At 57.9% G+C, this 24,334-nt stretch overlaps 2 protein-coding genes across 2 annotated transcripts; both read left to right on the top strand.

Moving 5' to 3' along the window:
• Positions 1 to 61: 61 nt before the first annotated feature.
• LOC117642185 (E3 ubiquitin-protein ligase Topors) lies at positions 62 to 3,885 on the top strand. Its single transcript, XM_034380120.1, has 10 exons — positions 62 to 216; positions 529 to 786; positions 873 to 1,006; positions 1,101 to 1,349; positions 1,431 to 1,665; positions 1,773 to 1,895; positions 1,972 to 2,118; positions 2,210 to 2,464; positions 2,575 to 2,643; positions 2,724 to 3,885. The coding sequence occupies exons 1-10, from the start codon at positions 214 to 216 to the stop codon at positions 3,438 to 3,440; spliced, it is 2,190 nt and encodes a 729-aa protein (XP_034236011.1). The 5' UTR covers positions 62 to 213; the 3' UTR covers positions 3,441 to 3,885.
• Positions 3,886 to 14,753: 10,868 nt separating this feature from the next.
• LOC117642717 (proline-rich extensin-like protein EPR1) lies at positions 14,754 to 24,334 on the top strand. Its single transcript, XM_034381178.1, has 9 exons — positions 14,754 to 14,975; positions 20,094 to 20,541; positions 20,632 to 20,865; positions 20,985 to 21,245; positions 21,349 to 21,480; positions 21,563 to 21,772; positions 21,865 to 22,003; positions 22,099 to 22,444; positions 22,527 to 24,334. Exons 1-9 carry the CDS (start codon positions 14,954 to 14,956, stop codon positions 23,708 to 23,710), a joined length of 2,976 nt encoding a protein of 991 aa, XP_034237069.1. The 5' UTR covers positions 14,754 to 14,953; the 3' UTR covers positions 23,711 to 24,334.

Raw genomic sequence — 24,334 nt, 5'->3', positions numbered from 1 at the left:
CACTCTCGGCCTGTTGGATCCGCAGTTTCTCCGACACCGACACCGGCACCGCTTCCTAGATCTCCCATAAGAAATCGTCAACGAAGTTCTGAGAAGGCGTCGGTCATCGCCAATCTCTGCTGTTTTTGTGTTGTATTTTTTAAGAAATTGTCAGTCTTTATCTGAAATCCAAATTGAAATTTATTCAGATTTCATGCGTTTCCATGTCCTGTAATGGTACGGTTTTAGTACAAGTTCTTTTATCCTCCATGCATCTTCTTGTTATCTAACACCCGTTACAGGCTTCGTGTCCTCCTTAGCCTAACTCTTTCAATTTTCCTCCACTATTTCGCATTTTATTTACTGGTGCCCCGCATGTATTGCACCACCTAGGGATCCCTTAATACATTTTGAATGAATAAATTAAGTTTCTTTTTTCCCATTGTTTTAAATGTGCTTGTCCCTATATATTAATGATGGGATGTGCTTGGCTGAAAGTAGTCTGGTGATGACAGTGACAGTAACTATGTTTCGTGTTTGTCGTTGCAGATGGAGGAACCAACTTGCCCCGCCACTCCTCCACTATGTAAATGCCCCGATACGCCTCCGCGAGCTGGCAGTTCCAAATCCAGCCCCTCAAGATGGAACGACTCTACCGATATCAAGGAACAATCCCGCTCACCATCACCTGGCCGTCCCGCCTCACCAGAGAACTGTGCAATTTGTTTAGGGCCTCTGACAGATAAATCATTCACCAACAGTTGCTGTCATCAGTTTTGCTATGTATGCCTTCGTGAATGGTCTAAGGTGAGCTCTAGGTGTAGGCCATCCAATTCATTTGAATGTTATGAATGTTCATATGATCTTATTTATCTTGTTTCTTTTTTGTCTAGGTCAAAGCAGAGTGCCCTCTTTGCAAAGTCGCATTTGCTTCCATTATTCATAATGTAAGAAGTCAAGATGATTATGATGTTGATACTGTTATTAGAGAACCTCAAAGACCACCACCTCATCCCCATTTGTATACGTATGTTTTTGCTTATTTATTGCATATATTTTATTGGTTGTCTGTTTTTTCATGTTTTTAAATCTCCTCATTTTTTTCTTCTTGATGCTGTTAGTACATACATGCCTTCAGCTACTGATATCATGGCATTAGTAGGAAGGTACCTTCCAGGTGCTCATGGAAACTATCGCCCTGCATTTACTTTTGGCGTAATTCCACACGGTCCTCCCACTTATGCGACTCGAAGGGCAAATCCCAATGGAACCTCAGCTTTCCGAAGATCTATTTATCAGAGAGACTTGTGGGCCAGACTGCAACCAGATATTACTGGCCGATATAGGGATTGTTCTCCTGAGTTCTATACGTAAGCCTGAGTGTTAATTTTATATGGTTGTACTTATCTAAATAACCAATTTGTTTTAATTTTGAAAATTTTTCAATTTAGCCAAAACCCAGCTCAGTTGCATCGTTTGATTCCTTTTTTAAATAGAGAGTTGAACGTTCTCTTAGAAAGTGGTGGTCAAACTGCTTATGTAATGGGGAAAATTTTGGAGCTACTGCCAATGCACAGCATACAGTCGGCCACCTTTAGGAGTCAAGTTGCCCGACTGATAGGACACCAGCATGCACCTCATTTCTGCCATGAACTAAGAGCATTTGCAAGCTCTACTTATGACTTGGTGTGTGTTACATTCCTCATTCAGGCTTTACGCTTGGGAATTTTTTTTCACATACTTGACACCATGGAGTGCTTTTGCCTTGATTTCCAAATTATCTCTGGTAACAGGTTGGTTATGACCGAGCAGTCCAATATCATCCCAATGGTGGTGCTGGCTATTCCATAGAAATAGATGATATTGAGTCATCTGATGCTGGTGTCTCCGGTCCAGATGATGATGATGATGTTTTAGTGAGTCCCTATTGATGCTGTTCTGGAAAAGTTTCTTTGCTGTTTTCTGTGGTTTGACTGACCTTTCTTCTTTCAGATCATAGAAAATGAGCCAACTGCAACTGCCAGAAGAGGTGCATCTAGCTCTGCATCTGCATCTACCTCGACAGCCAGTCATTCTGAAACATCTACACACTCTCATTTTCCTCAAAGAATTTCCTCATCCATTGCTCATACGTCTGTGGTAAGTTGTTATGTTCTCATTATTTTACGTTGTTTGACTTAATTTTCGCCGCAATGAAACCAACGAAAGTAACTTTTTTTTCTTCCTGAAGGTAAATGTATCTTCAGACAGTGAAAGTGATGTTGCAGAAGACATTCAGATTGTTGGCTACGTAAAGCCCCGTCATGAAAGAACGCCTGAAGTAATAACCCTCTCCTCCCCTGAGCACCCTGGCCATTCCACGCCACCATCAACTTCTGCGGCACATGCCTCAGGTTCTTATGTCAACTTAACTGACAGCCCAATTTGCATACGCCTTGGGAATAACACTGCTGCTGCACACAAGTGGCATGATGGAAATTTAAATGTAAGCTACTACCCTGTGATTTTTTTCCCCCTTGCCAACTTTAATGTTATCTTTCCAAACAAGACTTAACTTTCTGCTTTCTTTGTTTTTATTTTGTTTCAAATATGTAGGATATATCATCTGATGATACTTCTACCTCAGATAATACTTACACTTATGCCAATAGGATAAAGAAATCTGTAAGTGTTATTTGTATTGCCTCATATTTTGAGCATTCCCACCGTATTAAACAAACAACTAAATTATTTAAAAATTCTAGGTCAAGAAAAGTTGCTTTACAAAGCGTCGGAGCTCATCTCAATCTTCTTCCACATCATGTTCAGAAGAAGAGAAAGAAAGAGTAAGAAAGAAAACACGACGTTCCAAGCACAGGAAGAGTAAACGAGAAGACAAAAGCAAAGGTCAGAAGCACTCAAAATCAAGGAAAAGAAAAAGTACAGTCCAGAGCAGTGATGAGGAAGAGGATAGCCAGCCATCTACTTCTAAAGGAAGGTCTAAGACCCGGGACAAAAGAGACAATGTTTTATTCTCTCCTAAACGTGCTCAGTGCTCAAAGCCCAGTACTTTTCGGCCTAGGAGCTCGGATTTTTCAGAAAGTGATCACTCTTCTCCCAAAAGTGTCATTCGATCAGCAATCGTTCAAAACGGATTTAGTAACCGGTACTCTTCAGGAGAAGATGATACATCCTCACATGCTTCTGGTTCTAAAGGATGTAATCTTGTGATGACTCGCACAAGGACTGATCAAGGACATGCTTCCTGGATTGTCGCTGGTGGCAATTCTAGCTCTGATAGTCATAGAAACAATAGTGATAGGCGTGAACACCATCAATCCAGTCACCACTCACATAATAGGAGGAAGAAGAGCTCTCACAGTGATAGAAAGCGCAGAGAACGATCAAGATCTTCTGATTCTAAAAATATCCGAAAGAAAATCAAGCCTATTGCTTATTCAGATGATTCTGAAACCAACTAATTGTGAAAGAATTTCTGAATCTGCCACTCTTCATTCTCTGTCAATCTTCCATTTCAAATTTCTGACTTAATTTAAGAGGGTTTTAGATTTTAAAAGCAATAAATACTCATGTTCCAGGGTTGATTTCATTTTGTTAATTTGAATTTACTCTGATTGTTTTCTTCATTCTGTTTCCTGTGTATTTCCCATAAAGACTACGTGCAGCTTCTTGGACCAAAGAATTAAAGAAGAATTTTAATTCCCTCTAAAAGTTCTGTTTTGAAAGTTTGCAGTCTTTTACTTTGAGGAAAATGTCACTCCATTTAGCCTGTCTCTTTTGATTTTGCTTTGTCTACATGCAAGTTTTGGAAGACTGCCTAAGCATATTCTGTCTCATTTTATTAGACTATGCAGATGCACTACATGTTATGTCCGTCAAATGGTGTGGAATGAATCCAGAAATGTTCTTCTGTTTCCTCTCTCTTTTCCATGTGTCAAACACTTAAGGTATTCTGCCTTTCAGAATGGCTGATGTTCTAAGTCATCTCTTTTATCAAGCATTTTTATACCAAATTATTGTTGTACTATTCTTTGACAATGGAAAACATAATGAAGAACAGTTGAACTTTTTTACTTCTGTTCTTTTTATATTTTGAAAACACAAAAACTTGCAGGATGTGTTTTAAAATATCCTTTTTGTGATACCTGTACATACATGTTTGTAGCTGTATAATTGTCTATTTTGGTACAAACTGTGTTATCAGCTGTAAGAAGTGAAGATTTCTGTGCTGGTTTCATTTAGTTAGTTAAATGTGACTTCAAATGTTAATGGAAAATTCACCAGATTTTCACCATTACCTAATGTTTGAGTGCACATCCCAACCTCAGCCTACACTGTACAACTTTATTATTTTGGCTGTTTATACTGTACTTTATAGAAAAATATTAAACAAAGTTTTAAACAAAAAGAAGCTACCTTCCTCTTGAGCCTAATGTTACTCTTTGTCACTACCACAATACCTTGTTTATTCAGACTCACTTCTCCACGGATTTCTCCTGAATACGAACAATAACCGATCTTGCACAACGAGCAACCTAAGGACCCGAGGACTAATCTTGTCCAACCCTCACACAAGGCGCAAATCACCGCAACGTCGTTCGAAACGAAATCGCACCGTTAGTGAGAGTTCCCCTGGTTCCCTTCCAGAGGAATCTAGTGGGTCAGTGAATTTATCTTTCTTAAAGTAGTACAGGCGTTAAGAGCATTGTCATGAAAAATTGTTGAAATTTTCCCTATGAATTCTTTGAAGCTTTCCGATTAAGAGGAAAAATCTCAAATATATACGTTTTGACAATGAACGTCGACTAATCATGTGAGACTGGCGGGAACATTTAAAACACGTGGGTCCGAGTATTTCGGCATTCCCGTCGATCTTGGTCACGTTGCGCATCTAGTCGTAAGGCGTCGAAGAAGTTGCCGAGCCGCAGCCGCACGGCGTAGCACGGCGTTGGTGACGGGCCTCACCTGAGCCCGGCCCTCCCGGCCCCCAAGGCAAGACTCCCGGGAACAGAGTGTCAATCGTCATGAGCGTTTTACATAATTTTGGACGAGCCACCCGATCTGGCGCCGCAAAATGTCAACCTCCTTCGCTTGCTTCGCTGCGCCGCTGCGGTGGACGCGGATTCAGATTCCTAGAGAACAGGTTCACGTCACATCGGTTTTATTTCAAAGAGGCGCCTTTGCCTTGGTGAAGACGGCGCGAAGGCCTGGAAACGAACGCGACATCGCGTTTCTAATAATCTCCAGGTGGGAATCCTAGCTCTTACCACTCCAAGCTTTGGGGGAAAGGGAGGGCGCGCGTCGAGGGCGCGTTGTCCGCCTCAGTCGCGGATTCAGAGGCCGCCTATTTGGGGGGGGGGGAGTAACACTTTTGCCTACCTTTCAGGCGGCTATCTAAGGGCCCGGGGGGGGGGGGCATTACCCCCCCCCCCCCCCCCGAGTTGTTTCAGAGTGACGCCAACAAATTTGTTGACGTCACCTCGGGATGGGTAACGGATTTGAGCAGCCAATAAGGCGAGGCGGCTTCTTAATAAAGCCATAAATTTAGCCAAATCGCCTATAATTTTAATTTAACTAGTGCGTGGGCGGAGGACTAGACTGGTGTAACTCGAGAAACCAAGTCACTGTAATGTGAAACAAAGTAAATCGCATCCGCCCAAAAGAAATGCACCGAAGACAACGACAACCCGTCCTGTTGGCCGCGGCGCCGCGGCTCGGACTCGCGAACAGCGCCTTGCCGGTTTTTTCCCCTGCCCACTCCACTTCGCGCTCAAGCTGTGAGGATGGATAAGATGACTATTCCGACCTTGGAACCAAATGTCACATCATCTATGAGCTCCGAAAAGCGGTCCCAATAAAACGCTACTTCAATTCTGCGGAGATCAGAGGCTTTGTCCTGTGAGCCGACGGTGGCGGTGGCCGACAGGGTCAACCAAAATGAACAGGTGTTGGCCGGCCCGTGGAATATCGTGCAGCCCAGCAGACTGATTCCAGGAGTCGTTTTCATCGCTGTCTCACTCGCACCGGTAGGAACGCCCCATGAGTGCGAGAGGGACAGAGCGACGAAACGTCCCTCTGAACCAGTCTGCAGTCCTGTTGTAGTCGCTTACTCGAACGCTACAGGTCTGCTGGCCTAAGCGCCGATGATGATGATATTGGTGGGACAGAACGCCGCTTCAGTGTTGCCATGCCCACGATGCCAGTGTTGAAAGGCTAGCCAACCTCAGCCTGCAAAATGAGCTCCGCTCGCGAGAAGTGGCATAGGCAGGCTCGGGTTAGCAACCCTTTCAACCCTCTCAATCGTGAGCAATTTTTGCCTTTTTATGTGACAACATTGCACCGCTTTCGCGCGCAATCATCATTCATCGCGAACGAGAACACTTCCAGTGGCGTTGCCGCACGGGCACCGCTATAAACTAGTTGCCTTGTTTACATTCACTAGGAAGCGCTCTGGACATGTAGAGCCCCACAGCGAGTACCTCGTCGCCACCGTAAACCGCGGTCTTTAAGTGCCCCGCGAGACGTGAAACGTGAAATATGGAAAAAGTCGCTTCAGTTCGCCAAGACAGTCAAGGCAGCCAAGGTCGCGTGGCTCCGGCGTGGCCAGCACGGCTCCGGCAACGTCCCCCCGGCCTAGACCGCGTCACCGCGCCGCGCGCCGCCGACTCTAGTGTGGCGGTCCGGTCCCGGTCCTGGTCCGGTCACATCCGGCGGCCCGACCCGAACGGCCCGGACCTTCGCGACTTGCTGACGAACGCGTCCTTTCGACGCGTCGCTCGGGTTGCCAGCCGACTTGGCCCGCGGCGCCGTGGCGCGGCCCGCGCAGAGTGCCCGAAATGGCATACGATCATGTGTGTGGTCTGGTCCTTAATGGTAATGGTAATGCACTAGCGCCTGGAGGGCAGGCCGCCACCCCGCACGTGTGCCGCCGGGTTGCCTACCCTCGCGTCCACATTACCATTACCATTAAGGGCTAGACCACACATGATCGTATGCCATTTCGGGCCCGACACATGCCCGCCTGCACTGCAAAACGAGACACGGCCGTCCTTGCGCTTAGCCTGCCGTCGCCACCTCACTGCCCCACGATGCACAGTGGGCCAGAAGACCGGTGGAGCGGCCAAAATTCTTGACGCGTTTTGAGCTCCAGAGTCGCTAATTAGCACTCGAACCGAACGTGTGACCCCACCAATGGATTGCTCTCCGAACGAGGAATCCACTGGTGGGGTCACACGGTCGGTTGGTGTCCCATTTGGCGACTCTGGAGCTCAAAACGCGTCTCGAATTTTGGCCGCTCCACTGGTCTTCTGGCCTACAGTGCGATGCAATCGTGTCGAAAGCAGGCAAATATTGCCCTCGATGCACTGGTGTTGGAATGGTTGCCAACCTCAGCCTTCCCGAACCAGCCTACCACCAGGCAATATCTGGACTTTGCTCCCGCCTTGCCTACTAGTTGATCCGCTTCACTGACAATGACTTTCCTTGCGGGCACGCTGGTGGGTGCGCAACCTTTCCGCCATTCTTCCGCGTCTCGTAAACGGTGGTGCGCGTTACAAACGACACGCACCGGGAATATCTTCTCAAAATCTAATCTCCGCGCGCTGATCACTAACAACTGTCACCCCGAGTCGGCAGTTTCGGCGGAGTTACGAACCCGGACAATAACAGAGGCGGTGTGGGCCGCTGAGACTGGACCCACTGGACCCACTGGACGCAGCGGGCCTGGCCCTGAGCCCCCGACGCGACCTGGCCGACCTGGCCGACCTGGCCGACCTGGCCGACCTGGCCGGCCTGTGCATCTCACAGCGAGCCCACTAGGCCTAGCACTAGGCAGACGTAGGCGCCGGATCGGTTTCACATTGGGCCGGCCGGCCGGCCGGACTAGTCGACAGCGAAGCAGCGCGACCGACCAGCCGACTCATTCCGAGAGTCGTTTTCGTCACTCTGTCTCTCGCACACTCATGGGGCGTTAGATTAGGTTCGAGAGACAGAGCGACGAAATCGACTCCTTGGTTTTCGGTCTGCAGCGGCGGAGCAGCGCGTCGTTGCGCAAAACGGTGGCGCGACATCAGTGCGGGGCGTCCATCGTCCATCGTCCATCCCTCCCGCACACATAAAAAGGAGCAAAACCGGCGCCCTCGCACGCACACACTCACGCGCACACACACACACACACACACACACACACACACACACACAGTGGGTGTCGCGCTGTCGAAACTTTGTCGCGACGGCTGCAAGCCTGCCCGGCGAGCCCAGTATACAAAAGGGACGACAAATGGGCGTTGTGTTGAGCACGTGAAAAAGGAAGCAAAAGGGTCGCCGTTGGGCCCCCGCCGGCTGGGGCGCATCTCCTCGGCCTTGGCTGCCAGCTCGGTCTGCCCCGCTGCAGGCAGGCAGGCAGGCAGGCAGGCAGGCAGGCAGGCAGGCAGGCAGGCAGGCAGGCAGGCAGGCAGGCAGCCCCCCGGGCCCTGGCAGCAGCAGCGCCCCCTCCCCGCCTGGCCGGCCTGGCCCCGTTTCGGGTCACCGCGTGCGCGTATGCTAATATGACATGCTTTTGTTTTTTATCCGACGCGTGGGCCATTTAGTGGCCGGCCGGCCAGGGTGCCAGGGTGCCTCATCACTGCCGCATCACTGCCGGATGCCTAGCCACCTCGCCTAGCCTGATAGAGTCACTAGGCGGCCGACGTGGCTGCACGTGGCGCCGACGGCCGAGCCACTGTCTCTCTCGCACTCATGGGGCGTTTCGTGGAAGCGCGAGAGAGACAGAGCGACGAAGCAGTGTGCCGAATGAGCCCGCAGCGAGGGGGCAACCTCTCGAGAAATCCTGTGTCCCCTGCAGCCCTAGAAATCTCTGGAAATTCGAAATCTTTCCCCAGAAAGGTCACCAAAACAGGCAGATTTTAGGCTTAAAATTGGACGACATCCGACGAAATCTTTAGTTGAAAGAAATCTAATGTCCCCAAACATCGTACGTGGTTGCCCCCTCGGCCCGCAGTCCGCCGATGCTAGAGGTCACGACCAAGTGCCTCGTCGTCTAGAGCCTCGGCGGGCTAGCTCCCCCGCTTGACTGCAACGGCCGGAGCCGTGTCGAAAGAACGACGGAACCAAGACACATTTCGCCTGGCCAAATTTCGGGTAAAGACGGAGTGCGATCGGCGCGCTCTCGGACACGGCGGTGGTTGCATGGACGCGACGCGGCCATCCCCGGAGGAGAAACTAATGGAAACATGCAGCAGACACCCACAGCCGGCTCGCAGCGGCGGCCCGCGAAGCCCATCCCGGAGCATCCTGGACCATTCTGGACCATCCTGGAGGACGAGACGGTATTCCTTTATTTTGCGTGTGGCTCAGATTAAAAGTGGAAATGTCAAGCCACCATGGTGTCACCTCGACGGAGGCGGACGAAGGCGACCCGACGAGTATCCATTGTGGTCGTCGGGTGTCTCTCTCACTCCCCGCTCCGATGACCCGAGCCTCGTGCAGATGCACCCACGGGACCCTCAAAGTCCTTATCACCTAGCGATCCCCGCCAAACGAGACATCCTCCTCTACATGAAAGATAATTTAACGGAAGCAGCATGGCGAGTGGTGCAACCGGTTGCTTCCCCGTCGCGACCTTCTGGCGGCCGCCTCAGTCCGGAGGATCGCCGCTCTGCCTCTCTCGCACACCTGCGCGCCGCGCCACGAGTGCGAGAGAGACAGAGCGACGAAACGGTCCCCCCGGAATCGGGCAGGGACATCGCGGCGCTGCCGTTGGGTGGCTGCCTACCCGTCGGGCGGCGCCGCGACCACGCGCCGGACCGGACCGGACCGGCTGGAGCACGCGCTCCGCGACGGGCACCGCGACGGGCACGCCCTTGGGACTGCCGCAGACTCATTACAAGGACCTGCCGCAAGTACGGCGTGGCGGGGCGGGGCGGGGCGGGGCGGGGCGTGGTGGCCGGGCCACCGACAGAGACGGGACGAGGCGCCGGCTCGGCCACCGACTTGACACGGCGGCCCGCTGCTGCAGCGCTGCCGGGCCACGAGTGCCTCCGTGCACGTTCCTGGTATCACGAATAAATAGAGACGGGCCGGGCGTGCCGGCCGTGCTCGGCGGGGTTGCGTGAACGCGGAACGCGCCTTGCGGGACACCCTCTGAGTCGCGCGCGTCCCCTCCGGACTGCACGGGGCCCTCACCTCTCTGCTGGATTTACGGTCGTCGCCGATGCAAGTCTCCGAACCTGAGTCCGGGCTGGGGGCCGGTCTTTGTCTGTTTGTGTTTTCCGATCGCGGCTCAGACTGCCTGACTGCCCTGCCCACTGCGCTGTGCGTCGCTGTGCGTCCGCCTCTGCCACAAGGCGGCGTTCAACACCCGTCTCTGTGCCGCACGGTGGACGGGGTCCTCTTCCTCCGGAACTTAAAACTTGACCCAAATCGGCTCCTCGCCCCGCCCCGCCGCCCCGCCGGCCGCAACCAGGGACGACGGGTGCCCCGCGCCCCGCGTTCTTGTTGTTGTGCGCGCTCGTGTTGTTGTTCGGCTCGTCTTCTCCTCCTTCTCCTTCTTCTCCTCAATTTTTTTTCTCTTCTCGAAACCTGCTCTATACCACTGCAACCGTAACAACACACAGCATAAAGCGGCCGCCGTAGCATTGTGCAACACTCTCGGGCGAATATTCTTGTTTGGATCATTTGCAACCAAAACAGACTCACACACTCAGCCCCCCCCCCCCCCCACACACACACACGAACAGACAGAACAGTAAGTGAATTTGCAGCGAGGCACGGAGGAAACGGCTTCCCAGCCGCAGGCCCCGGTCGGCAGCGCCGCAGACGTCGCAAATCGGTTTGCCTTCATTTGGGGAGTCATCACAGGATGCGTCGTCGTCCCTTCATCGGCCTGCCTGGGGCTGCCCGGGGCCGGGGCCGGGCTCTGCGGTGCCGCGGTCAGGGCCCGCTCCTAAACACCCTGGGCAGAGTCTCTCTCTCTCTCTCGCACTCGTGAGGCGTTCCTTTTGGGTGCGAGAGAGAAAGGGCGCACAGTGGGCCAGAAGACCGGTGGAGGCGGCCAAAACTCTAGACGCGTTTTGAGCTCCAGAGTCACTAAACAGGACTCGAACCGAACGTGTGACCCCACCTTGGGATTGCTCTCCGGACGAGGAATCCATTGGTGGGGTCACACGTTCGGTTCGAGTCCCATTTAGCAACTCTGGAGCTCAAAACGCGTCTAGAGTTTTGGCCGCCTCCACCGGTCTTCTGGCCCACTGTGGGGCGTCGGCAGGACGGCGGCGGTCTTCCTGCATCTCACACGCGGCGCCGGGCATGGCTTGACTCGCTTGACTTGCGCGGCGCGCCAGAAAAATAAGTGAATAGTACATGAGAGGCGGGCCATTTATCACACCGTTCGAAAACGATAGTGGTCTCGGATTCGGGTGGGCAGCGCGCAGCAGCGCGAGGGAGGGCGGCATGACGTTGTGTGCGCCGCCACGGGCCGCGGCCTTGAGGGGGCGTGGGAGGACGGCGAGGACGGCGCGGCGAGGACGGCGCGGCGGGAGGACCCCCGCGATGACGAGACAGGCGTGCACACGGCGGTACGGCGGCGTCCCCCGACGCGGATCCCTAAAACGGCCAAATTACGGCGTTCGCCATGTCAGAGAGTCGGGCCGCCGGTCCCAGGTCCCAGTCGCGCCAGACCCGCAATGATCGCCCTGCCTTTGGCTGTCCGGTCGCCGGGTCCAAGGGTCAGCCCCGTCGGCTGGAGGGGCATCGCCGGGCACCGCATCGCCACTCTGCTGGAATTGTTTCGGAACGCCCAGGTCACAGTGGGCCAGAAGACCGGTGGAGGCGGCCAAAACTCTGGACGCGTTTTGAGCTCCAGAGTCGCTAAATGGGACTCGAACCGAACGTGTGACCCCACCAATGGATTCCTCGTCCGGAGAGCCATCCCAAGGTGGGGTCACCCGTTCGGTTCGAGTCCTGTTTAGCGACTCTGGAGCTCAAAACGCGTCTAGAGTTTTGGCCGCCTCCGCCGGTCTTCTGGCCCACTGAGGTCCAGAGGGCGGCAAATTCGACAGCGTCGTTGTGTCAGCCGCAGGCAAGGCCAGCGGTTCTCAACCTTTCTCGGCTCGCGACCCCAAATTTAAAGCCAAAAATTTCCGCGACCCCCAGGAAAACTTTCGCGACCCCACGGGACCCCTCCTTTAACATGCCACGGCGTCTGATCCGAGGCGGGCATTTTGCTCCCTCAACGGGCAACTGGTCTTTGGACCTTCCTATAGCATGCCTTTGTTACGGAGTGCAATTATCAGTCTTAGTTAGGGAGCAGTATTGTCTCAAAGTTGGCCGAAACGGTCAGCAGTGTCTTTGAAAAATCGTGTTTTGGGCCGATTTTAAGCAGCCACTGCGTCTGATCCGAGGCGGGCATTTTGCTCCCTCAACGGGCAGTTGGTCTTTGGACCTTCCTTTAGCATGCCTTTGTTACGGAGTGCAATTATCAGTCTTAGTTTGGGAGCAGTATTGTCTCAAATTTGGCCGAAACGCTCAGAAATGTCCATGAAAAATCGTGTTTTGGGCCGATTTTAAGCAGCCACAGCGTCTGATCCAAGGCGGGCATTTCGCTCCCTCAATGGACAATTGGTCTTTGGACCTTCCTTTAGCATGCCTTTGTTACGGAGTGCGATTATCAGTCTTAGTTTGGGAGCAGTATTGTCTCAAAGTCGATCAAAACGGTCGCAAGTGTCTTTGAAAAACCGTTGTGACTATTTTGGTCAACTTTGAGACAATACTGCTCCCAAACTAAGACTGATAATCGCACTCCGTAACAAAGGCATGCTAAAGGAAGGTCCAAAGACCAACTGCCCGTTGAGGGAGCAAAATGCCCGCCTCGGATCAGACGCAGTGGCTGCTTAAAATCGGCCCAAAACACGATTTTTCATAGACATTTCTGAGCGTTTCGGCCAACTTTGAGACAGTACTGCTCCCAAACTAAGACTGATAATTGCACTCCGTAACAAAGGCATGCTAAAGGAAGGTCCAAAGACCAACTGCCCGTTGAGGGAGCAAGATGCCCGCCTCGGATCAGACGCAGTGGCTGCTTAAAATCGGCCCAAAACACGATTTTTCATAGACATTTCTGAGCGTTTCGGCCAACTTTGAGACAATACTGCTCCCAAACTAAGACTGATAATTGCACTCCGTAACAAAGGCATGCTAAAGGAAGGTCCAAAGACCAACTGCCCGTTGAGGGAGCAAAATGCCCGCCTCGGATCAGACGCAGTGGCTGCTTAAAATCAGCCTAAAACACGACCCCAGCATCGCCGCGACCCCTTAAAAAAATTTCGCGACCCCGCTTGGGGTCGCGACCCTAAGGTTGAGAACCACTGGGCAAGGCGGTGCAAGGCGGGGAATTCCCCGGTACTTCCGGCGCGGTCCACGTCGTCCACGACGTTCATGACGGTCCCGCAAGACCGCCGTTCCTGGAAAGTGACGCCGACGCGTTGCTCTGCATGGCAGTGACCGGCGGTGACTCGATAGCAATAATGGCTTCGGCGGCGACCTTCCCCCGGAGCGACGGCGGCCGTCTCTCTCGCGCCCGTCGGCGGCGGGCGGCGGGCCGGCATGGCGGTCTGCACCACCTCCTCGGGGAGGCGGCCGCCACGCCGCCACCCTCCACCCGGCGACGCGGCCAGGACGGCCAGGACGACCGGGACGGGGTCGGACAACGGGCCGGCATGGCGGTCTGCACCACCTCCTCGGGGAGGCGGCCGCCACGCCGCCACCCTCCACCCGGCGACGCGGCCAGGACGGCCAGGACGACCGGGACGGGGTCGGACAACGGGCCGGCATGGCGGTCTGCACCACCTCCTCGGGGAGGCGGCCGCCACGCCGCCACCCTCCACCCGGCGACGCGGCCAGGACGGCCAGGACGACCGGGACGGGGTCGGACAACGGCCGGCATGGCGGTCTGCACCACCTCCTCGGGAGGCGGCCGCCACGCCGCCACCCTCCACCCGGCGACGCGGCCAGGACGGCCAGGACGACCGGGACGGGGTCGGACAACGGGCCGGCATGGCGGTCTGCACCACCTCCTCGGGGAGGCGGCCGCCACGCCGCCACCCTCCACCCGGCGACGCGGCCAGGACGGCCAGGACGACCGGGACGGGGTCGGACAACGGGCCGGCATGGCGGTCTGCACCACCTCCTCGGGAGGCGGCCGCCACGCCGCCACCCTCCACCCGGCGACGCGGCCAGGACGGCCAGGACGACCGGGACGGGGTCGGACAACGGGCCGGCATGGCGGTCTGCACCACCTCCGGGGAGGCGGCCGCACGCCGCCACCCTCCACCGCGACGCGGCCAGGACGGCCAGGACGACCGGGACGGTCGAACAACGGGCCGGCATGGCGGTCTGCACCACCTCCTCGGGGAGGCGGCCGCCACGCCGCCACCCTCCACCCGGCGACGCGGCCAGACGCCAGGACGACTGGGACGGGTCGGACAACGGGCCGGCATGGCGGTCTGCACCACCTCCTCGGGGAGGCGGCCGCCACGCCGCCACCCTCCACCCGGCGACGCGGCCAGGACAGCCAGGACGACTGGGACGCGACCGGGGTCGGACAATGGGCCAATGGGAGCGCAGGTCGCCAAGGACGCGGTCCCCCTCCGGGGCTCGGCGGGGCGCTGCGCGGAGGGGCGGGGCGAGGTGGGGCACTGCGGGGCGTGGCGGGAGGACCGTGGTCAGCGTCTCAATATAAGACCCGCGCCGAGCCCCGAAACGGCGAAGTTTAACCCAAGTGCGGCAGCAGTAGCAGAGGCAGCCGTGGCCTGCCCGTGTGTCTGTGTGTGTCATGTGTCAGTGGTAGTGGCAGTGCGTGTGAGAGTGTAGCTGGGAGGCGCCGCCAGCCTCCCCAGCATTCGCGACTCGTGCTCGGTCCGAGCAGGACCTTCCCTCTCGACTGAAAGGACCTGGGCCATCCCGGGCCCCGCGCCCAGCCATGAGGATTACTTTGTGCGCCGGTAAGTCACCTCTACACTCTAAAGATAGGGTGCCCAGAAACTGAGCGCCTTTGTCGCCCGCCCCACTTTTCAGGGTGCCAAATGTCGCTCTGTTTCTGGTCACCTTTGTCGCCTGGTCTCGGGGTGGACAAACCAGTACGGAACCTGCCTTCACCCATGGCTGAGCAGCGACTAAGGTGCCAAAGGTGCCCAGAATCTGGGTACCTTAGTCGCCCCATATTTAGAGTGTACCTGTTGCAACAGTGCCTTGCAAACCCATAAGATCTCAGAGGACACCGAGTTTCTCAGGTGTTTTAGTTCCGCTCTTCTTCGAAAAACTTTACGAGACTTTAGTCAGTTGAAGGACATCGTGTTTCTCAGAATTCAACTTCATTCAAACAAAAATTGATTGCATCAAATCTTTTTGAAAAAGGCCTTTTAGGCTCTAAAGATTTTGAAAAACGAATTAGAGTTTTAAAAGTAGGCGTTGAGTCTTTTTTTAAAAACGAATATTTTAAAGTAATTTTTTAAAAATACCACACAGATATTATGAAATTATACTCTGACCAGAAAAAGCCTGGACACCGCAGCGTCCCCGCGGTTCCAGCTCCAGCTCCCTGTAGGCAATGCTAGGCACTGCAGGGCACTGCAGGGCAGTGCAGGCTGCCGTTCGGCCTGAGATGACGTCACCAAAGCCTGGACACCGCGGCGTCCCCGCGGCTCCAGCTCCAGCGCCGCGCTTCGGCCGCGCTCTATCGCAAGCCTTGGGATGGACCGCGCTGGACATTGCAGGCCAAGGCCTGGCCGAGGCTTGGCCGAGTCCCCGCGGACCTCTCATTGATTTACAACTCTTCCGAGGCGACCGCTCCGCGAGCCACCAGCCACCGCCGCGAATGGTGAAAAGTTATTAGCTTTGGGAGCGACCCCCGCGACGCGGAGCCGCAGCCACGCCGGACTGGGAGGTGCTTGACGGCGAGGTGAGCCACTCGGGATTAGCGCGGTGCCTCAAGTGAGAGCGCGGCCGGGCCATCAGGGCTGTCAACAGGAACAGGGCCTGCAGGGCGGCGGCGCGGCGACGTAGGAGGGCTCGGGGCGGGGCACGCGGTACTTGCATGTACCGGTCGTGCTTGGGCCTGGGCCTCTCGGCCGGCGGTGCGTTGCGCAAGCGGCGTAGCGGCGTATGGAGTTCAGGGTCACCGGAGATGCTTCCCGCAGCACCGACGACGCACCGACCGACCCTCTTCGAAAACCCTCTGGGCGGCCCGCGCCGCGACCGCGACCCGCCAGACTAACTTATGCCCAGCTGACACCGCCGCCGGGGGTCCCCGTCAAGGGGTGCGGGCCGTGCGGGTGGGGTCCAGGACCGGCTCCGCGCGCTCCGCGTCCTTGCCGCTCTTATTTTCATAACCAGGCCGGGCGGCGACAGAATGCCAGAATCACGCACTAGGCGAGATGATCCACATCGATGGCCCGAATAGAGGAGCGTCATCTCGCAACCGTGCAGGGCGGCGCCGTCGTCCCCGCGACGCACTTTTGTTTTCGTCCGAGACGAGCGGCGTGGCGGCGTCGGTCGGGGCCGCGCGTCCAGCCGAGCCCCGCCGGGCCGAGCCGAGCCGGTCCCGACGTCCCGACGTCCCGACCCTGAAAATCGAACAAGGCGTTGGGCGTCACTGTCACGATATGGGCACGATCCGGCCGAACTCTGACCTCCCCGGCCCACGTTGGAGTGTGCGTTCGTGCGTGCGTGAAGCTGTCAGGCTGCAGCCCGGGCCTGGGCCTGGGCGAACCTCTTTACGGCGATGGCATCTCCACTTCATTCGCTCGGCTACCGACTGGTCCCCGCCCCCCGCCCCGCCCCGCCCCGCCCCGCCCACCCCCCGCCCCGTAGCCGCGGGGAGCCGGGCCACATCTCACCCGTTGGGAACGCCGCGCCGCCCGCCCGCGACACTCGGCCAGGGCAGTCCCGGCCAGGGCAGTCCCGGCCTGGCGGCACGGCCTGGCGGCACGGCACGACGCGTGTCCTTGCGATTCTTGCACGCCGAGTCTGATTTATGCTGCTGTGATAGTATTGGGCAGCCCCCTCCCTGGCGGCCAGGGCCTGGCCCTGTCCGTGACGCAAAGCGTCGCAACGGCGCAGCCGCGCAGCCGCCAGGGACGTTACCGGCCACGGTGGCGACGCCGACGCGGCGAGGCTCTCTAGGCGAGACATCCCGGAATTAAAAACAAACAACGAGCTTGCCGCCGGCCGGTCGCATCACTTTCCCACCGGCCCGAAAGCGAAGGCGATGCACAGTGGGCCAGAAGGCCGGTGGAGGCGGCCAAAACTCTAGACGCGTTTTGAGCTCCAGAGTCGCTAAATGGGACTCGAACTGAACGTGTGACCCCACCAATGGATAGCTCTCCGAACGAGGAATCCATTGGTGGGGTCACACGTTCGGTTCGAGTCCCATTTAGCGACTCTGGAGCTCAAAACGCGTCTAGAGTTTTGGCCGCCTCCGGCCCACTGTGCGATGGCGATGGCGAACGCGCGGCGGACCCGCACAAAAGGATTCGCCGAGCGGAGCGCGCGAGGCATGCGCGGCGCGGCCGGCACGTCGCCGTCGTCGTCGTCGTCGTCGTCCCGCATGCCACCGCCACGGCACCGGTACGCCGCCACATTGGAGGAAAAAGGCGCGCTTTTTCCCGCTTTTTCCCGCGTTTCGCTCGGGGCTTCGGGAGCGCGGAGCGCGAAACGCGGCCGCATTATTTGAAGTGCCGCCGGCCGGACACGACACACAGAAAGGGGCGCCTGCTTCGCCTGCTTACCATGTCCGCCACGCGGCGCGGCGCGGCGCGGCGTGGCACGCGCGCCAACAAGCTGGGACTGCGTGCGGCGGGGCCATTTTCTCATTTTCTCCAGACCATTTACAGAAACCGTTAGGGACAGATACACTAGAACAGCCGAGCCGTGCAACGGGCTGCATGACCTTCTCCGCATGCAAGCCGTTTCGGTGTCCGTGGCGGTCGCTGCTGCAGAAGCTGAGACGGTGCAGTTCGAGATCTTCCAGTGTGAGCGCCCGACGGAGTGAGGGTAGGCAGCCACGCAGCACGCGCGTGTCTGACGGCACTGCCCACGCTGCAGGCGCTCGCCGCCCGACGGAGCGAGGGTAGGCAGCCACGCAGCACGCGCGTGTCTGACGGCACGGCCCACGCTGCAGGCGCTCGCCGCCCGACGGAGCGAGGGTAGGCAGCCCGCAGCACCGGCACGGAGGGCCCCACGCCGGGTCGCCCCCCACGGAGGAAAAGAGACGCGCGTGTTTTGACGGCTTTTTCCCCGCTGCGGCCTCGGGGCTTCGGGAGCGCGGGGGCCCCCGAACGCGGGCCGGGGCACTGCAGTGCCGCCGCCGCCCGACACGAGGGTAGGCAGCCAGCAGCACGCGCGTGTCTGACGGCACTGCCCACGCTGCGGCGCTCGCGCGCGGGCGAGGGTGGCACGACGCGCCGCGCGGCTGGGCACTGCCCACGTGCGGGGGCCTTTCCCTTTTCCCAGGAGCGAGGTACAGAAACCCCGGGGTGCGACAGACACTGCACACGCCGAGGCGCCGCCCAAACGGGCGGGGGAGCAGCCACGCAGCAAGCCGTTTCGGTCCCCCCGGGGCGGCGCTGCCGCCGAAGCTGAGACGCGCAGGTTCTGAGCACGGCCCACGTGAGGCGCTCCGGACGGAGCGAGGGTAGGCAGCCACGCAGCACGCGCGTGTCTGACGGCACGCCCACGCTGCAGGCGCTCGCCGCCCGACGGAGCGAGGGTAGGCAGCCACGCAGCACGCGCGTGTCTGACGGCACGGCCCACGCTGCAGGCGCTCGCCGCCCGACGGAGCGAGGGTAGGCAGCCACGCAGCACGCGCGTGTCTGACGGCACGGCCCACGCTGCAGGCGCTCGCCGCCCGACGGAGCGAGGGTAGGCAGCCACGCAGCACGCGCGTGTCTGACGGCACTGCCCACGCTGCCATTACCATTACCATTAAGGGCTAGACCACACATGATCGTAAGCCGCTTCGGGCCCGACAGACACATACCCGCCTGCACTGCAAAGCGAGACCCGCTCGCCGCGCGGTGAGTCCGGCCCACTCCTTGCCACTTTCCATTTCACTCGCACCTCCTCCTGAGCCTCGCCCCGTCCTCCTCGTCCAGGAAGCAATCGCCGCGGTCCTTGGCAGACGAGCCGCTTGTTAATTGCTCGCCAAATTGCACCTAATGAGCTCATCGACTCGACACGACCAAACCGGTCGCCGCGTCGATTTAAAAAAAGTAAGAATCATTCCTTCGCGCCTTTTTCGATGCGCGTGCTCCGTTTGGCTTCATTCCCGTTGGACGAGGGGACCTCACCTCTGCACCGAGTGTCCGAGTCCCGCGATGCGTGGGTCGCGTCGCCGTCGAAGCCCCTCTTGCCCTCTCCGGCGACGTGGCGGCGACGCGACGCACCGCCAGCAGCGTGCACTGCGGACTGATTCCGAGAGTCGTCTCTCTCACACTCAAGCGACATCCCTTATTGGTGCGAGAGAGACGGAGCGAGCGACGAAAACGACTCTCGGGATGAGTCCTTGCAGGGTCAGAGTGCGACCGGCCAGCGGGCGGACTGCGAGGCAGTGCGAGGCACTGCGAGGCAGTGCGACGTGTCGAAAAGTGAATGGCCGTCTCGCAACGCGGCGACCGAGCCGATAACGACGCATTGTGATGAGGCGCCAGGGGCCCAGCGCGGCCCCACCAGGGGCCCACGCCGAGAGCGACGGAGACGGAGAGATTAAAAGGAGAAGAATGGCGAGTATGATGGACGCTCTCCCGCCTTTCTCGCGGCGCGCCATGGCGGAGCGCGGAGCGGCGTGGCGGTCGGGGTCACTCGGAGGATGCGTCCGACTCGGCCGCGCCGCCTCTGGCCGCCTCTGGCCGCGCCCCCGCGATGACTTTACCACTTGCACCTCAGAAGGAAGGAGTGGACGGGGGCGGCCGGCTCGCAGATGTTCTGCTTCGGCACTTGCGTGTTGTTGTGTGGGCGGGCGGCACGCCGCGGCGCGCCGCGACCTCCAGCCGCACCGGGCAGCGGGCCACTTGACACCGGTCGCAGCACAGTGTAATGACGCGTTGCTGTCTCTCTCGTTGCAGGTCTGCTGATCGGCGCGCTGGCTTTGGCCGTAGCCGCTCCAGAAGGCTACGATTACCCTAAGCCGTCGATCTCCTTCGAGGATGGCTTTGTCCAGGCCCCTGCCCCGCCGCCACCTCCACCTCCACCCCCGCCACCGCCCACGCGGCCGCCACCGCCGCCCGTCGTCACCCAGAGGGTGTTCGTGCCGCCGGTGACTCCCAAGCTTGAAGGGTACTTCTACAACAAGCCCGAACCCACCGGGTACCAGTACCCCAAGCCTGTTGTGAGGTTGGAACTGCCCAAGGCGCCGCCTCCACCCCCACCCCCACCGCCGCCACCACCTAAGCCGTACCTGCCCCCTCCCCCACCTACCCTGCCTCCTCCCCCACCCACCCTACCCCCTTGCCGCCCCGGATCAACCGAGCCAAGGTGTCCTCCTACCTGCTACCCGGGAAGCCCGGACCCAAGGTAACATTCACCGTCTTGTCTCAAAAAGGGAGAATTTCATGGAAATCTGCAAAGCCATGCTAAAAACGTGTATTTTTTATTTTGTTCCAGGTGTCCTCGCCCACCCCCGCCTCCTCCCCCACCCCCGCCACCGCCGCCACCACCACCCCCACCAAAACCTACCCAAGGCTACGTCTACCCGAAACCCGTCGTTAGGTTTGAACCTACCACGACCCGCAGGCCCACCATTGAATACCTTCCTCCCCCGACCCAGCCTCCTTGCCTGCCAGGATCAACCGAGCTGAGGTGCCCTCCCAGCTGCTACCCCGGCAGCCGAGACCCAAGGTAAAAAGTTTCTAAATTCACGATTCACAGAACCATTTCAGAGGCAGTGATTGAAGCAAATGTCGAAACACGCCCAGCAGATCATGTCGACTCATAATGTTTTTTGTGTTACTATTTAGGTGCCCTCCGCCGCCACCTCCTCCTCCCCCACCACCCCCGCCACCACCACCACCACCCCCACCACCCCCACCACCCCCGAAGCCCACCCAAGGCTATGTGTACCCGAAACCCGTCGTCAGGCTGGAACTCCCAAAGCCCACTATTGAATACCTGCCTCCCCCCACCACCACTACCCCTCGCCCGACCCTGCCTCCTTGCCGCCCAGGATCAACTGAGCCCAGGTGTCCTCCTAGCTGTTTCCCCGGAAGCACAGACCCTAGGTAAGTAGCCCGTGCTCTCTTAATCTCAAACATAATCCACCCAACATCTGATTTGTGCTGATGCCGGGAACAGGCGTAACTAACTGAGTTCATTTCTTACCAGGTGCCCGCCCCCACCCCCTCCCCCACCCAAGCCGTACCTGCCTCCCCCACCGCCCACCGAGCCGCCATGCCGACCGGGATCAACTGAGCCAAGGTGCCCTCCCAACTGCTTCCCCGGCAACAGGGACCCCAGGTAAGTCCCACACCCAGCAATGGTAGCTCAAATAATGTGCTCACCAACTGATCATGATACGCTGGCATGAATCTCTGTGCAGGTGCCCTCCCCCACCCCCGCCCCCAACAACCACAACCCGCAGGCCTCTTCCTCCTACTACCTACTTGCCTCCCGTCACCGTGAGGATCAACAACGAGTACCTGCCGCCGGTCACCACCACCACCCCGCGACCGACCCCGCCCCCTTGCCGCCCAGGCTCCACCGAGCCAAGGTGCCCTCCTAACTGCTTCCCCGGCAACAGGGACCCGAGGTAAAGTTACGCGATTATTTTCTACTTGCCGCGGCCACACCGACTCATGGCGGTGCAGACGTCCAAACCAATGGCGTTTCTTTATGTTCCAGGTGCCCTCCCCCTCCCCCACCCCCAACCACCACCACCCGCAGGCCTCTGCCCCCCTCCACCTACCTGCCCCCCGTGACCGTGAGGACCACCACCCCCGCGCCCACGTACCTGCCGCCCGTCGAGATCAACCTGAAGAAGGTAAGTCCCAGGCGCTGGCAGCTCTGCCTGCCTGCTCTGCCTGCGCCCCGCGTGCAAGTCTCCAGTACTCATGGTCGCTGCTTTCTCCGTTCCAGGTCGACAAGGAAAACAACTACGAGTTTGAGTACAAACTGCCCGAAGTCACGACCAGGGTCATCCCCACCACCAGGAGGGTGATCACCACGACCACGACCACGACGGCCAAGCCGAACAGGGACTACCTGCCCCCCGAAGAGCCCAACGTCGACGGCCTGCTGCTCGAGGCCGAGTTCCAGAAGAAGCAGGAGGAAGGCGAGAAGCTCGACAGCGACTTCGTGGACCCCTTCGACGACCCCACCAAGTGGAACCTCCGGGACTCGATCCCCGGCGAACCCGGCCAGGACTACCCGACCCTCAGGGAGATCCCCGTCACCGACTTCACCTGCGAGGGCCGCGTCGACGGTAAGCTCACGTCCCGTTCACGATACGCCCGGCTGGTCGCCACCGATGCGATGCTAACCGTGTCCGCGTCCCCCTGTTGCAGGTTACTACGCCGACGTGCAGACTGGCTGCCAGGTGTTCCACGTCTGCTCCTCTCTCGCCCCCAAGAGCTCCTTCCTCTGCAACAACGGCTCCCTCTTCAACCAGGAGCGCTTCACTTGCGATTGGTGGAACAAGGTGGACTGCCCCAACTCCGAGGTCAACTTCGTCAAGAACAATGACATCGGCAAGATGGGCGTGCCCATGCCCACCAAGGAGAACTTGGACATCGACGTGAGGTCTGTCATCAACACCGAGGGCCTGCTCCTGGAATCGCCGAAGCGCCGCAGCCAGCAGCGCGTCGTCAAGACCTCCAAGGCCTCCAACGCCGCCGGCGACGTCGTGGTCATCGGCAGCGGCAAGCGGCAGCAGAGCGCCAACCTGGTGGCCCAGGACAGCCAGGCCCAGCAGGCGGGCTTGCTCGTCAGCAGCGGCAACCGTCAGCAGAGCGCCAACCTGGTCGCCCAGGACAGCCAGGCCCAACAGGCAGGCTTGCTCATCAGCAGCGGCAACCGGCAGCAGAGCGCCAGCCTGGTGGCCCAGGACAGCCAGGCCCAGCAGACAGGCAACTTGCTCGTCAGCGAGAGCCTGAGCCAGCAGCAGGACCAGTCCGGCAACGCCCTGAACCAGGCCCAGCAGAGCGGCTTCTTCAAGAAGACCGTCGTCACTGAGCAGGGCTTCAACACCGACGTCATCAACAAGCAGCTCGTCGAGGAGGTGAGCGCCCCCGATCAGTACAAGACCGAGCTGGAGACCAAGACGGAGCTGCGGCCCGTCACCAGGCAGCGCGTCGTGGAGGAGCAGGTGCTGGTGCCCCACAAGGTGACCATCGAGAAGCAGGTGGTCTTCAGCCCTAAGACCAACTCGAGGAGGGTCGTCTCCGAGCAGATCATCAAGGTCACGCCCCAGCCTCCCTCCAGCAGCGTGTCCGAGGAGTTCATCAGCAGCAGCTCCAGCAGCAGCAGCAGCAGCAGCAGCAGCAGCGAGAACGTCGTGGCCATCCCCAGCAAGGCCAGCCGGCGCGTCAAGGTGGTGAAGCAGATCGTCCGCCAGCAGGCGCAGCAGGTGCAGCCGGAAGTGGAGGTGCGCCAGGCCCTGGACGAGCAGGTCCCCGAGCAGTTCGTGGAGGCCGCCTTCGGCGACAGGATCAAGAAGCGCAAAGCCAGCAAGGACCTCCTGGACCAGTAGACTTGAACGACGACACCCTGGCCTTTCTGGGCCTTTCAGGGACGACGACGCGACGGAAACGACTCACCGCCACCACCTCGCCGCCGACGCCACGCCACGCCTCGTAGACGCAAGACGCGAAACCGAGAAAGCACCGGCGAGGACGACAAGACCGGCACGCCCACGAACGACGCGACGCCCGACCCGTGCTGACGCTGCGCAGTGTAGTGATGACTTATATTAAGTTTTCTCTTGTGATTATTTCTTTTATTTTTGTAGGACTGTGACTTGTGTTAGGAATGAAAAGACTTTTGAAAGGCGACGGACGATTTTGATATACTTGGCTTATTATGTTGAGCCCCAGTCATACCGTAGTTACCCATAATTAATTGTTTGTATTTTTGTCGACTGTGAATGCGACTGAATGCTGACTGACTTGTGTTTATGTCCTTATGTGTTTCCTATGGAAATAGACTAATTTACGATAAACTGTGCCGTTTTCATTTGGTCTGTATCGACCACCTGGACGGAGAATGCCCATGTGGCTACATCCCACATTAGAACTGTTGTATCATAGGATCTTCCACCTCTGTCTATTCTCTGTTCTTATATTTTTGATGAATAAATATTTCCTCAATGATTGCA

This window comes from Thrips palmi, unplaced genomic scaffold, assembly GCF_012932325.1.
Source record: "Thrips palmi isolate BJ-2018 unplaced genomic scaffold, TpBJ-2018v1 HiC_scaffold_16, whole genome shotgun sequence".
NCBI classification, from domain to species: domain Eukaryota; kingdom Metazoa; phylum Arthropoda; class Insecta; order Thysanoptera; family Thripidae; genus Thrips; species Thrips palmi.
Note: the sequence above shows the minus strand (reverse complement) of the source record. Positions and strands in the feature narration are given on the sequence as shown.